Here is a 14,397-nt window from a genome sequence, read left to right on the forward strand (position 1 = left end):
AGAGCGAGAGAGAGCGACAGAGAGCGAGAGAGAGCGAGAGCGCGCGCGCGTGAGACAGCGAGAGGGAGAGCGAGGGGGAGAGCGAGGGGGGAGAGCGAGGGGGAGAGCGAGGGGGAGAGCGAGGGGGAGAGCGAGGGGGAGAGCGAGGGGGAGAGCGAGGGGGAGAGCGAGAGGGGGAGAGCGAGAGAGAGAGAGCGAGAGAGAGAGAGAGCGAGAGAGAGCGAGAGAGAGAGCGAGAGAGAGAGCGAGAGCGTGCACGCGCGAGAGAGAGAGCGAGCGCGCGCAAGAGAGAGCGCACGCGCGCGTGCGAGTGGGAGAGAGAGCGAGAGCGAGAGCGAGAGCGAGAGCGCGCCAGCGAGCGGCGTGAGAGGAGAGAGCGAGAGAGAGAGCGAGAGAGAGAGCGAGAGAGAGAGAGAGCGAGCGCGCGCGAGAGAGAGAGCGAGCGCGCGCAAGAGAGAGCGCGCGCGCGTGCGAGAGGGAGAGAGAGCGAGAGAGAGCGAGAGCGCGCGCGCGTGAGAGAGCGAGAGGGAGAGCGAGAGGGAGAGCGAGAGGAGAGCGAGAGGGAGAGCGAGAGGGCGGCGCGCGAGCGAGAGAGAGAGAGCACGAGCGAGCAAGCGCGAGAGAGCGAGGGAGCGAGAGCGAGAGCAAGCGAGGAGCGAGAGAGGGACAGAAAGGAAGAGAGGAAGAGAGAGGAAGAGAGGGAGAGAGAGAGAGGGAGAGAGAGAGAGGGAGAGAGAGAGAGAGCGCATGCACGAGAGAGAGAGCGCGAGAGAGAGCGCGCGCGAGAGAGAGAGAGAGAGAGAGCGAGAGAGGCACGAGAAAGAGAGAGCGCGCTGGGAGAGAGAGCACGCGCCAGAGAGAGCGTGAGAGCGCCCAAGAGGGAGGGACAGAGTGTGTGAGAGAGAGAGAGAGAGAGTGAGAGAGAGAGAGAGACAGAGACACAGAGAAAGTGCGCGCCAGAGAGAGACACAGAGAGAGCGTGCGCCAGAGAGAGAGAGCGCGCGAGAGAGAGAGCGCGCGAGAGAGAGAGCGCGCGAGAGAGAGAGCGCGCGAGAGAGAGAGCGCGCGAGAGAGAGAGCGCGCGAGAGAGAGAGCGCGCGAGAGAGAGAGAGAGAGAGCGCGAGAGAGAGAGAGAGCGAGCGAGTGAGAGCACGCACGGCGCGAGAGAGAGCACACGCGAGCGAGAGAGAGCACACGCGAGCGAGAGCGTGCACACGCGAGCGAGAGAGTGCACACGCGAGCGAGAGAGTGCACACGCGAGCGAGACAGAGCACACGCGAGCGAGACAGAGCACACGCGCGAGAGAGAGAGCGCACGCGCGAGAGAGAGAGCGCACGCACCAGAGAGAGCGAGCGAGCGAGTGCTCACACGAGAGAGAGTGAGAGCACGTGCGAGAGAGAGCAAGAGAGAGAGCGAAAGAGAGAGCGCACGCACGAGAGAGATAGCGAGCGGGCGCACCCACGAGAGAGCGCGGAAAAGAGGGAGAGAGAGAGTGCACGCGAGAGAGAGAGAGTGAGCGCGCGAGAGAGACAGCGAGCGCGAGAGCGAGAGAGAGAGCGCGAGAGGGAGAGCGCGAGAGGGAGAGCGCGAGAGGGAGAGCGCGAGAGGGAGAGCGCGAGAGGGAGAGCGCGAGAGGGAGAGCGCGAGAGGGAGAGCGCGAGAGGGAGAGCGCAAGAGGGAGAGCGCAAGAGGGAGAGCGCAAGAAGGAGAGCGCAGCGCGTGCGAGAGGGAGAGCGAAGTGCGCGCGAGAGAGAGGGAGAGAGAGCGAGCGCGCGTGAGAGAGGGAGAGAGAGAGAGGGCGAGCGCGCGCGCGAGAGCGAGCGAGCGCGCGCGTGAGAGTGAGAGAGCGAGCGAGCGAGCGAGAGAGAGAGCGCGCGCGCGCGTGCGAGAGGGAGAGAGAGCGAGAGCGAGAGAGAGCGAGAGAGAGCGAGAGCGAGCGCGCGTGAGAGCGCGAGAGGGAGAGCGAGAGGGAGAGCGAGAGGGAGAGCGAGAGGGAGAGCGAGAGGGAGAGCGAGTGCGCGCGCGAGAGAGAGAGCGAGCGCGCGCGCGAGAGAGAGAGAGCGAGCGCGCGCCAGAGAGAGGCGCGAGCGAGCGCAGCGCCAGAGAGAGCGCGAGCGCGCGCAAGAGAGAGCGCGCGCCGCTTGAGGGAGAGAGAGCGAGAGCGAGAGAGAGCGAGAGCGAGAGAGAGCGAGAGCGAGAGCGCGCGCGCGCGTGAGAGAGCGAGAGGGAGAGCGAGAGGGAGAGCGAGAGGGAGAGCAAGAGGGAGAGCGAGAGGGAGAGCGAGAGAGCACGAGAGACCAAGCGCGAGAGAGCGAGGGAGCGAGAGCGAGAGCAAGTGAGAGCGAGAGAGGGACAGAAAGGAAGAGAGGGAGAGAGAGGAAGAGAGGGAGAGAGAGGGAGAGAGGGAGAGAGAGGAAGAGAGGGAGAGAGAGGGAGAGAGAGGGAGAGAGGGAGAGAGGGAGAGGGAGAGAGAGAGAGAGCGCATGCACGAGAGAGAGAGCGCGCGCGAGAGAGAGAGAGAGAGCGAGAGAGGGCACGAGAGAGAGAGCGAGCGCGGGAGAGAGAGACAGCGCATGCACGAGAGAGAGAGCGCGAGAGAGAGCGCGGGCGAGAGAGAGAGAGAGAGAGAGAGAGAGCGAGAGACGGCACGAGAGAGAGCACGCGGGAGAGAGAGCACGCGCCAGAGAGAGCGCGAAAGCGCCCAAGAGGGAGGGACAGACTGTGTGTGTGAGAGAGAGAGAGAGAGAGAGAGAGAGAGAGAGAGAGAGAGAGATAGAGAGAGAGACACAGAGAGTGCGCGCCAGAGAGAGAGAGACACAGAGAGAGCGCGCGCCAGAGAGAGCGCGCGAGAGAGAGAGCGCGCGGACGCACGAGAGAGAGCGAGCGAACAAGAGAGCGCACGCATGAGAGAGCGAGAGAGAGAGCAGGCACGAGAGAGCGCGAGAGAGAGCGCGCGCGAGAGAGAGAGAGAGCGCGCGCACGCACGAGAGCGAGCGAACAAGAGAGCGCAGGCACGAGAGAGCGAGAGAGCGCGCAGGCACGAGAGAGCGAGAGAGCGCGCAGGTACGAGAGAGCGAGAGAGTGAGCGCGCGCGAGAGAGAGTGAGCGTGCGCGAGAGAGAGCGCGCGCACGCACGAGAGCGAGCAAACAAGAGAGCGCACGCACGAGAGAGCGAGAGAGAGCGCAGGCACGAGAGAGCAAGAGAGAGCGCAGGCACGAGACAGCGAGAGAGAGAGCGCGCGCGAGAGAGAGAGCGCAGCTGCGCGCGAGAGAGAGAGCGCGCGAGAGAGAGAGAGCGCGCGCACGCACGAGAGAGAGTGAGCGAACAAGAGAGCGCACGCACGAGAGAGCGAGAGAGAGAGCAGGCACGAGAGAGCGAGAGAGAGAGCGCGCGCGAGAGAGAGAGAGAGAGCGCGCGCACGCACGAGAGCGAGCGAACAAGAGAGCGCAGGTACGAGAGAGCGAGAGAGTGCGCAGGTACAAGAGAGCGAGAGAGTGAGCGCGTGCGAGAGAGAGTGAGCGTGCGCGAGAGAGAGCGCGCGCACGCACGAGAGCGAGCAAACAAGAGAGCGCACGCACGAGAGAGCGAGAGAGAGCGCAGGCACGAGAGAGCAAGAGAGAGCGCAGGCACGAGACAGCGAGAGAGAGAGCGCGCGCGAGAGAGAGAGCGCGCAGCGCGAGAGAGAGAGTGTGCGAGAGAGAGAGAGCGCGCGAGAGAGAGAGAGCGCGCGCACGCACGAGAGAGAGTGAGCGAACAAGAGAGCGCACGCACGAGAGAGCGAGAGAGAGAGCAGGGACGAGAGAGCGAGAGAGAGAGCAGGCACGAGAGATCGAGAGAGAGCGCAGGCACGAGAGAGCGCAGGCACGAGAGAACGAGAGAGAGAGCGTGCAAGAGAGAGAGAGCGCGCGAGAGAGTGAGCGAGAGCGCGCAAGAGGGAGAGAGAGAGCGGGAGAGAGAGAGCGCAAGAGAGAGCGCGCGAGAGAGAGAGAGAGCGCGCGCGAGAGAGAGAGAGAGCGCGCGCGCGAGAGAGAGAGAGAGCGCGCGCGAGAGAGAGAGAGCGCGCGCGAGAGAGAGAAGAGGGAGCGCGCGCGAGAGAGAGAGAGGGAGCGCGCGCGAGAGAGAGCGCGCGCCAGAGAGAGAGAGCGCGAGAGTGCCCAAGAGGGAGGGACAGAGAGAGGGAGAGAGAGAGAGAGAGAGAGAGAGAGAGAGAGATAGAGAGCGCGCGTCAGAGAGAGACACAGAGATAGCGCGCGCCAGACAGAGAGAGAGAGCGCAAGAGACAGAGAACGCGCGAGAGAGCGCACGCGAGAGAGAGAGAGCGCGCAAGAGGAGCGCACGCATGAGAGACAGCGAGCGAGCGAGCAAGAGCGCCCACGCACGAGAGAGAGAGTGCGCGAGAGAGAGAGTGCGCGAGAGAGAGCGCGCGCGCAAGAGAGACAGCGCGCGGCGCAAGAGAGACAGCGCGCGCGCAAGAGAGACAGCGCGCGCGCAAGAGAGACAGCGCGCGCGCAAGAGAGACAGCGCGCGAGAGAGAGAGCGCGCAGGCACGAAAGAGCGAGAGAGAGCGCGCAAGAGGGAGAGAGAGCGCGAGAGGTTGAGAGGAGAGAGCGCGAGATTGAGCGCGAGAGAGAGTGAGCGCGAGAGTGAGCGCGAGAGAGAGCGCGAGAGAGAGCGCGAGAGAGAGCGCGAGAGAGAGCGCGAGAGAGAGAGCGCGAGAGAGCGCACGCATGAGAGAGCGAGAGAGCGCGAGAGAGAGCACATATATGAGAGAGAGAGCGCGAGAGTGAGAGAGCAAGAGAGAGAGCGCGCGTGCGACAGACAGAGCGTGAGAGAGAACGCGCGCGAGAGAGAGAAGAGAGAGCACGCGCGAGAGAGAGAGAGAGCGTGAGAGTGCCCAAGAGGGAGGGACAGAGCGAGAGAGAGAGAGAGAGAGAGAGAGAGAGAGAGAGATAGAGAGCGCGCCAGAGAGAGACACAGAGAGAGCGCGCGCCAGACAGAGAGAGAGAGCACAAGAGACAGAGAACGCGCGAGAGAGAGCGCACGCGAGAGTGCGCAAGAGGGAGCGCACGCACGAGAGAGAGAGCACGAGAGACAGCGCGCGCGAGAGAGCGAGAGAGAGAGAGAAAAGCGCACGCATGAGAGAGAGAGAATGAGCGAGCAAGCGAGTGCACGCACAAGCGCGAGGGAGAGCGCGCGAGAGAGAGCGCGCGAGAGAGAGAAAGCGCGAGAGAGAGAAAGCGCGAGAGAGAGAAAGCGCGAGAGAGAGAAACCGCGAGAGAGAGAAACCGCGAGAGAGAGAGCGCGCGCACGAGAGAGCGAGAGAGCGCGCAGCACGAAAGAGCGAGAGAGAGCGCGCAATAGGGAGAGAGAGAGCACATGTATGAGAGAGAGCGCGAGAGTGAGAGCGCGCGTGCGACAGAGCGTGAGAGAGAACGCGCGCGAGAGAGAGCACGCGCGAGAGAGAGAGAGAGCGCGAGACTGCCCAAGAGGGAGGGACAGAGCGAGAGAGAGAGAGAGAGAGAGAGAGAGAGTGAGAGAGAGAGAGCGAGAGAGCGCACGCACGAGCGAGCGCACGCACGAGACAGAGAGAGAGAGCGCGCGAGGGGGAGCGCGCGCGGGGAGAGAGAGCGAGGGAGAGAGAGCGAGGGAGAGCACACGTGCGAGAGAGAGACGCGCGCGAGGGGAGCGCGCGCGGGAGAGAGAGCGAGGGAGAGCGAGGGAGAGCACACGTGCGAGAGAGAGAGCGCGAGAGAGCGCGCGAGAGCAGTAGAGAGCACGAGAGAGAGAGTGAGAGACAGCGCGCGAGAGAGAGAGAGCGCACGCGCAAGAGAGAGAGAGAGAGGGAGAGCGCACGCGCGAGTGAGAGAGAGAGCGCACGCGCGAGAGAGAGAGCGCGAGAGAGCACAAGAGAGAGAGCGCGCGCGAGCGAGACAGGGAGGGTGAGAGAGCGCTACGCGCAAGAGAGAGAGAGAGAGGGAGAGCGCACGCACGAGAGAGAGAGAGAGCGCGAGAGGGAGGCAGGGAGAGAGAGAGAGAGAGAGACACACACACACAGAGAGAGCGCGCGCCAGAGAAAGAGAGAGAGCGCGCGCGAGAGAGAGGGAGGGGGAGAGCGGAAGAGCACAGGTGCGGGAGGGAGAGAGAGAGAGAGCACGCCTGAGAGAGAGCGAGCGAGAGATCGCGCGCGAGAGAAAGAGAGGAGAGCGCACGCGCGAGAGAGACAGCGCGCGCGAGAGAGAGAGAGAGAGCGCGCGAGAGAGAGAGAGCGCACGCACGAGAGAGAGAGAGCGCACGCACGAGAGAGAGCGAGCGCACGCACAAGAGAGAGTGAGAGCACGCACGAGAGAGAGCAAGAGAGAGAGCGAGAGAGCGCACGCACGAGACAGAGAGAGCGAGCGAGCGAGTGCATGCATTGAGAGAGAGTGCGCGCGCGAGAGAGAGCGAGAGCGCGCACGCGCGAGAGAGATCACGTGCGAGCGAGAGAGAGCACACGCGAGCGAGACAGTGCACACGCGAGCGAGACAGTGCACACCGCGAGCGAGAGAGAGCACGCGTGAGCGAGACAGTGCACACGCGCGAGAGAGAGAGCGCACGCACCAGAGAGAGCGAGCGAGCGAGTGCTCACACAAGAGAGAGTGAGAGCACGCGCGAGAGAGCGCAAGAGAGAGAGCGAAAGAGAGAGCGCACGCACGAGAGAGGTAGCGAGCGGGCGCACCCACGAGAGAGCGCGCAAGAGGGAGAGAGAGAGAGTGCACGCGAGAGAGAGAGAGAGCAAGCATGCGAGAGAGACAGCGAGCGCGAGAGAGACAGCGAGCGCGAGAGAGAGCGAGCGAGCGCGAGAGAGAGCGAGCGAGCGAGCACACGCGAGAGAGCGCGACAGAGAGAGCGCGAGAGAGCGCGAGCGCACGCGAGAGAGAGCGCGAGAGAGAGAGCGCAAGAGAGAGAGCGCAAGAGAGAGAGCGCAAGAGAGAGAGCGCAAGAGAGAGTGCGCGCGAGAGAGAGAGAGCGCGCGCGAGAGAGAGAGAGAGCGCGCGCAGCGAGAGAGAGAGCACGAGAGAGAAACTGCACGCGAGAGAGAGAGCGAGAGAGAGCGCGCGCGAGAGAGAGCGCGCGCGAGAGAGAGCGCGCGCGAGAGAGAGCGCGCGCGAGAGAGAGAGCGCGCGAGAGAGAGAGCGCGCGAGAGAGAGAGCGCGCGCGCCAGAGAGAGACAGCGCGCGAGAGAGCGCGAGTGAGAGAGCGCGAGTGAGAGAGCGCGCGAGAGAGAGAGCGCGCGAGAGAGAGAGCGCGAGACACAGCACACGCACGAGAGAGAGTGCGTAAGAGTGAGAGAGCAAGAGAGAGAGAGCGTGCTAGAGAGAGAGGAGAGAGAGCACGCGCGAGAGAGGGCACGAGAGAGAGAGAGAGCGCGCGCCAGAGAGAGAGAGAGAGCGCGAGAGTGCCCAAGAGGGAGGGACAGAGAGAGAGAGAGAGAGAGAGAGATAGAGAGCGCGCGTCAGAGAGAGACACAGAGAGAGCGCGCGCCAGACAGAGAGAGAGAGCGCAAGAGACAGAGAACGGGAGAGCGCGAGAAGAGAGAGCGCACGCGAGAGAGAGAGAGAGCGCGCAAGAGGGAGCGCACGCATGAGAGACAGCGAGCGAGCGAGCAAGAGCGCCCACGCACGAGAGAGAGAGCGCGAGAGAGACAGCGCGCGCGAGAGAGAGAGAGAGAGAGAGAGAGAGAGTGAGAGAGAGAGAGCGAGAGAGCGCACGCACGAGCGAGCGCACGCACGAGACAGAGAGAGAGAGCGCGCGAGGGGGAGCGCGCGCGGGAGAGAGAGCGCGGGAGAGAGAGCGCGGGAGAGAGAGCGCGGGAGAGAGAGCGCGGGAGAGAGAGCGCGGGAGAGAGAGCGCGGGAGAGAGAGACAGCGCATGCACGAGAGAGAGAGCGCGAGAGAGAGCGCGGGCGAGAGAGAGCGAGAGAGGGCACGAGAGAGAGCGCGCGGGGAGAGAGAGCACGCGCCAGAGAGAGCGCGAGAGCGCCCAAGAGGGAGGGACAGACTGTGTGTGTGAGAGAGAGAGAGAGAGAGAGAGAGAGAGAGAGATAGAGAGACACAGAGAGAGTGCGCGCCAGAGAGAGAGAGACACAGAGAGAGCGCGCGCCAGAGACAGAGAGCGCGCGCGAGAGAGAGAGAGCGCACGCGCGAGAGAGAGAGAGCACGAGAGAGCACAAGAGAGAGAGCGCGCGCGAGCGAGACAGGGAGGGTGAGAGAGCGCACGCGCAAGAGAGAGAGGGAGAGGGAGAGCGCTCGCGCGAGAGAGAGAGCGCGAGAGGGAGGCAGGGAGAGAGAGAGACACACACAGAGAGAGCGCGCGCCAGAGAGAGAGAGAGAGAGAGCGCGCGCGAGTGAGAGGGAGGGGGAGAGCGGGAGAGCACAGGTGCGGGAGGGAGAGAGAGAGAGAGAGCGCACGCCTGAGAGAGAGCGAGCGATGAGAGAGCGCGCCGAGAGAAAGAGAGAGAGCGCGTGCGAGAGAGAGAGAGAGAGAGAGAGACAGAGAGAGAGAGCGCGTGAGAGACAGAGAGAGAGCGCGCGAGAGCGCACGCGAGACAGTGCACACGCGAGCGAGACAGTGCACACGCGAGCGAGACAGTGCGCACGCGCGAGAGAGAGAGCGCACGCACGAGAGAGAGAGAGCGCACGCACGAGAGAGAGCGAGTGCACGCACAAGAGAGAGTGACAGCACGCGCGAGAGAGAGCAAGAGAGAGAGCGAAAGAGAGAGCGCACGCATGAGACAGAGAGAGCGAGCGAGCGAGAGAGAGAGGCGCGAGAGAGAGAGCGAGCGAGCGAGTGAGAGCGCGCACAGCGCGAGAGAGAGCACACGCGAGCGAGACAGTGCACACGCGAGCGAGACAGTGCACACGCGAGCGAGACAGTGCACACGCGCGAGAGAGAGAGCGCACGCACCAGAGAGAGCGAGCGAGCGAGCGAGTGCTCACACGAGAGAGAGTGAGAGCACGCGCGAGCGAGAGAGAGAGAGCGAAAGAGAGAGCGCACGCACGAGAGAGATAGCGAGTGGGCGCACCCACGAGAGAGCGCGCAAGAGGGAGAGAGAGAGTGCACGCGAGAGAGAGACAGCGAGCGCGAGAGAGAGACAGCGAGTGCGAGAGAGAGACAGCGAGCGTGAGAGAGAGACAGCGAGCGCGCGCGAGAGAGAGCGCGCGAGAGAGAGCGCGAGAGAGAGAGCGCGAGAGAGAGAGCGCGAGAGCGAGAGAGAGAGCGCGAGAGAGGAGAGCGCGAGAGAGAGAGCGCGCGCGAGGGGGAGAGCGCGAGGGGGAGAGCGCGAGGGGGAGAGCGCGAGGGGGAGAGAGCGAGGGGGAGAAGGGGGAGAGCGCGAGGGGGAGAGCGCGAGGGGGGAGAGCGCGAGGGGGAGAGGGGGAGAGCGCGAGGGGGAGAGCGCGAGCGCGCGCGAGAGGGAGAGCGCGAGCGCGCGCGAGAGAGAGCGCGAGCGCACGCGTGCGAGAGGGAGAGAGAGCGAGTGCGCGCGAGAGAGAGGGAGAGAGAGCGAGCGCGCGCGAGAGAGAGGGAGAGAGTGCGAGCGCGCGCGAGAGATTGAGAGAGAGCGAGCGCGCGCGCGAGAGAGAGAGAGAGAGCGAGCGAGCGCGCGCGAGAGCGAGCGAGCGTGCGCGCGAGAGAGAGCGCGAGCGCGCGCGCGAGAGTGAGAGAGCGAGTGAGCGAGAGAGAGAGCGCGCTGCGCGCGTGCGAGAGGGAGAGAGAGCGAGAGCGAGAGAGAGCGACAGAGAGCGAGAGAGAGCACACGCGAGCGAGACAGTGCACACGCGAGCGAGAGTGCACACGCGAGCGAGACAGTGCACACGCGCGAGAGTGAGAGAGCGCACGCACGAGAGAGAGCGAGTGCACGCACAGAGAGAGTGACAGCACGCGCGAGAGAGAGCAAGAGAGAGAGCGAAAGAGAGAGCGCACGCACGAGACAGAGAAGAGCGCGAGAGAGAGCGAGCGAGCGAGTGAGAGCGCGCACGCGCGAGAGAGAGCACACGCGAGCGAGAGAGTGCACACGCGAGCGAGAGAGTGCACACGCGAGCGAGACAGTGCACACGCGAGCGAGACAGTGCACACGCGCGAGAGAGAGAGCGCACGCACCAGAGAGAGCGAGCGAGCGAGCGAGTGCTCACACGAGAGAGAGTGAGAGCACGCGTGAGCGAGAGAGAGAGAGCGAAAGAGAGAGCGCACGCACGAGAGAGATAGCGAGTGGGTGCACCCACGAGAGAGCGCGCAAGAGGGAGAGAGAGAGTGCACGCGAGAGAGAGACAGCGAGCGCGAGAGAGAGCGAGCAAGCGAGCGCGCGCGAGAGAGAGAGCGTGAGAGAGAGCGCGAGAGAGAGAGCGCGCGAGAGAGAGCGCGCGAGAGAGAGCGCGCGAGAGAGAGCGCGCGAGAGAGAGCGCGCGAGAGAGAGCGCGAGAGGGAGAGCGCGAGAGGGAGAGCGCGAGAGGGAGAGCGCGAGAGGGAGAGCGCGCGCGGCGCGTGCGAGAGGGAGAGAGCGAGGGAGGCGAGAGAGAGCGACAGAGAGCGAGAGAGAGCGAGAGCGCGCGCGCGTGAGACAGCGAGGGGGAGAGCGAGGGGGAGAGCGAGGGGGAGAGCGAGGGGGAGAGCGAGGGGAGAGCGAGGGGGAGAGCGAGGGGGTGAGCGAGGGGGTGAGCGAGGGGGAGAGCGAGGGGGAGAGCGAGGGGGAGAGCGAGGGGGGAGAGCGAGAGAGAGAGCGAGAGAGAGAGCGAGAGAGAGAGAGCGAGAGAGAGAGAGAGCGAGAGAGAGAGCGAGAGAGAGAGCGAGAGAGAGAGCGAGAGAGAGAGCGAGAGCGTGCACGCGCGAGAGAGAGAGCGAGCGCGCGCAAGAGAGAGCGCACGCGCGCGTGCGAGTGGGAGCAGAGAGCGAGAGCGAGAGCGAGAGCGAGAGCGCGCGCGCGCGTGAGAGAGCGAGAGGGAGAGCGAGAGGGAGAGCGAGAGAGAGAGCGAGAGAGAGAGCGAGAGAGAGAGAGCGAGAGAGAGAGAGCGAGAGAGAGAGCGAGAGAGAGAGCGAGAGCGAGAGCGCGAGAGAGAGAGAGAGCGAGCGCGCGCGAGAGAGAGAGCGAGCGCGCGCAAGAGAGAGCGCGCGCGCGTGCGAGAGGGAGAGAGAGCGAGAGAGAGCGAGAGCGCGCGCGCGTGAGAGAGCGAGAGGGAGAGCGAGAGGGAGAGCGAGAGGGAGAGCGAGAGGGAGAGCGAGAGGGGCGCGCGCGAGCGAGAGAGAGAGAGCACGAGCGAGCAAGCGCGAGAGAGCGAGGGAGCGAGAGCGAGAGCAAGCGAGAGCGAGGAGAGGGGACAGAAGGAAGAGAGGAAGAGAGAGGAAGAGAGGGAGAGAGAGAGAGGGAGAGAGAGAGAGAGCGCATGCACGAGAGAGAGAGCGCGAGAGAGAGCGCGCCGCGAGAGAGAGAGAGAGAGAGAGCGAGAGAGGGCACGAGAAAGAGAGAGCGCGCGGGAGAGAGAGCACGCGCCAGAGAGAGCGTGAGAGCGCCCAAGAGGGAGGGACAGAGTGTGTGAGAGAGAGAGAGAGAGAGAGTGAGAGAGAGAGAGAGACAGAGACACAGAGAAAGTGCGCGCCAGAGAGAGAGAGACACAGAGAGAGCGTGCGCCAGAGAGAGAGAGCGCGCGAGAGAGAGAGCGCGCGAGAGAGAGAGCGCGCGAGAGAGAGAGAGCGCGCGAGAGAGAGAGCGCGCGAGAGAGAGAGAGAGAGCGCGAGAGAGAGAGAGAGAGCGCGAGAGAGAGAGAGAGCGAGCGAGTGAGAGCACGCACGCGCGAGAGAGAGCACACGCGAGCGAGAGAGAGCACACGCGAGCGAGAGCGTGCACACGCGAGCGAGAGAGTGCACACGCGAGCGAGAGAGTGCACACGCGAGCGAGACAGAGCACACGCGAGCGAGACTGAGCACACGCGCGAGAGAGAGAGCGCACGCGCGAGAGAGAGAGCGCACGCACCAGAGAGAGCGAGCGAGCGAGTGCTCACACGAGAGAGAGTGAGAGCACGTGCGAGAGAGAGCAAGAGAGAGAGCGAAAGAGAGAGCGCACGCACGAGAGAGATAGCGAGCGGGCGCACCCCCGAGAGAGCGCGGAAGAGGGAGAGAGAGAGTGCACGCGAGAGAGAGAGAGCGAGCGCGCCGAGAGAGACAGCGAGCGCGAGAGAGAGAGCGCGAGAGGGAGAGCGCGAGAGGGAGAGCGCGAGAGGGAGAGCGCGAGAGGGAGAGCGCGAGAGGGAGAGCGCGGAGAGGGAGAGCGCAAGAGGGAGAGCGCACGAAGGAGAGCGCGCGCGTGCGAGAGGGAGAGCGAGGTGCGCGCGAGAGAGAGGAGAGAGAGCGAGCGCGCGTGAGAGAGGGAGAGAGAGAGCGAGCGCGCGCGCGAGAGAGAGAGAGTGCGAGCGCGCGCGCGAGAGAGAGAGAGAGGGAGCGGGCGAGCGCGCGCGAGAGCGAGCGAGCGTGCGCGCGAGAGAGAGCGCGAGCGCGCGCGCGTGAGAGTGAGAGAGCGAGCGAGCCGAGCGAGAGAGAGAGCGCGCGCGCGCGTGCGAGAGGGAGAGAGAGCGAGAGCGAGAGCGAGAGCGAGAGCGAGCGCGCGGTGAGAGCGCGAGAGGGAGAGCGAGAGGGAGAGCGAGAGGGAGAGCGAGAGGGAGAGCGAGAGGGAGAGCGAGAGGGAGAGCGAGTGCTCGGCGCGAGAGAGAGAGCGAGCGCGCGCGAGAGAGAGAGAGCGAGCGCGCGCCAGGAGAGAGCGCGAGCGATGCGCGCGCCAGAGAGAGCGCGAGCGCGCGCGAGAGCGCGCGAGCGCGCGCAAGAGAGAGCGCGCGCCGCTTGAGGGAGAGAGAGCGAGAGCGAGAGGAGAGCGAGAGCGAGAGCGAGAGAGAGCGAGAGCGAGAGCGAGAGCGCGCCGCGCGCGTGAGGAGAGCAGAGAGGGAGAGCGAGAGGGAGAGGAGCGAGAGGAGAGCGAGAGCGGAGGCACGAGAGACCAAGCTCGAGAGAGCGAGGGAGCGAGAGAGAGAGCAAGTGAGAGCGAGAGAGGGACAGAAAGGAAGAGAGGGAGAGAGAGGAAGAGAGGGAGAGAGAGGGAGAGAGGGAGAGAGAGGAGAGAGGGAGGAGAGAGAGGGAGAGAGGGAGAGGGAGAGGGAGAGAGAGAGAGAGCGCATGCACGAGAGAGAGAGGCGCGCGCGAGAGAGAGAGAGAGAGCGAGAGAGGGCACGGAGAGAGAGAGCGATGCGCGGGAGAGAGAGACAGCGCATGCACGAGAGAGAGAGAGAGAGAGGAGAGAGAGAGAGAGCGAGAGACGGCACGAGAGAGAGCACGCGGGAGAGAGAGCACGCGCCAGAGAGAGCGCGAAAGCGCCCAAGAGGGAGGGACAGACTGTGTGTGTGAGAGAGAGAGAGAGAGAGAGAGAGAGAGAGAGAGGAGAGAGAGAGAGAGATAGAGAGAGAGACACAGAGAGTGCGCGCCAGAGAGAGAGAGACACAGAGAGAGCGCGCGCCAGAGAGCGCGCGAGAGAGAGAGCGCGCGGACGCACGAGAGAGAGCGAGCGAACAAGAGAGCGCACGCATGAGAGAGCGAGAGAGAGAGCAGGCACGAGAGAGCGCGAGAGAGAGCGCGCGCGAGAGAGAGAGAGAGCGCGCGCACGCACGAGAGCGAGCGAACAAGAGAGCGCAGGCACAGAGAGAGCGAGAGAGCGCGCAGGCACGAGAGAGCGAGAGAGCGCGCAGGTACGAGAGAGCGAGAGAGTGATGGCGCTGCGAGAGAGAGTGAGCGTGCGCGAGAGAGAGCGCGCCGCACGCACGAGAGCGAGCAAACAAGAGAGCGCACGCACGAGAGAGCGAGAGAGAGGCGCAGGCACGAGAGAGCAAGAGAGAGCGCAGGCACGAGACAGCGAGAGAGAGAGCGCGCGCGAGAGAGAGAGCGCTGCGCGCGAGAGAGAGAGCGCGCGAGAGAGAGAGAGCGCGCGAGAGAGAGAGAGCGCGCGCACGCACGAGAGAGAGTGGAGCGAACAAGAGAGCGCACGCACGAGAGAGCGAGAGAGAGAGCAGGCACGAGAGAGCGAGAGAGAGAGCGCGCGCGAGAGAGGAGAGAGAAGAGCGGCGCGCACGCTCGAGAGCGACGCGAACAAGAGAGCGCAGGTACGACGAGAGCGAGAGAGCGCGCAGGTACAAGAGAGCGAGAGAGTGAGCGCGCGCGAGAGAGAGTGAGCGTGCGCGAGAGAGAGCGCGGCGCACGCACGAGAGAGCGAGCAAACAAGAGAGCGCACGCACGAGAGAGCGAGAGAGAGCGCAGGCACGAGAGAGCAAGAGAGAGCGCAGGCACGAGACAGCGAGAGAGAGAGCCGCGCGCGAGAGAGGAGCGCGCGC

General features: G+C 65.3%; 1 protein-coding gene across 1 annotated transcript; it reads left to right on the top strand.

Moving 5' to 3' along the window:
• Positions 1-7,841: 7,841 nt before the first annotated feature.
• Positions 7,842-8,221, top strand: LOC132208995 (protein Red-like; the record flags this gene model as incomplete). The annotated part of the gene is made up of 2 exons (XM_059644223.1): positions 7,842-7,904; positions 8,168-8,221. Coding segments are annotated over 2 exons (117 nt in total), but the record flags the coding sequence as incomplete, so codon positions are not given.
• Between the last annotated feature and the right edge of the window lie 6,176 nt (positions 8,222-14,397).

The sequence above is a fragment of the Stegostoma tigrinum genome, unplaced genomic scaffold (genome assembly GCF_030684315.1).
Source record: "Stegostoma tigrinum isolate sSteTig4 unplaced genomic scaffold, sSteTig4.hap1 scaffold_603, whole genome shotgun sequence".
Lineage (NCBI taxonomy): Eukaryota > Metazoa > Chordata > Chondrichthyes > Orectolobiformes > Stegostomatidae > Stegostoma > Stegostoma tigrinum.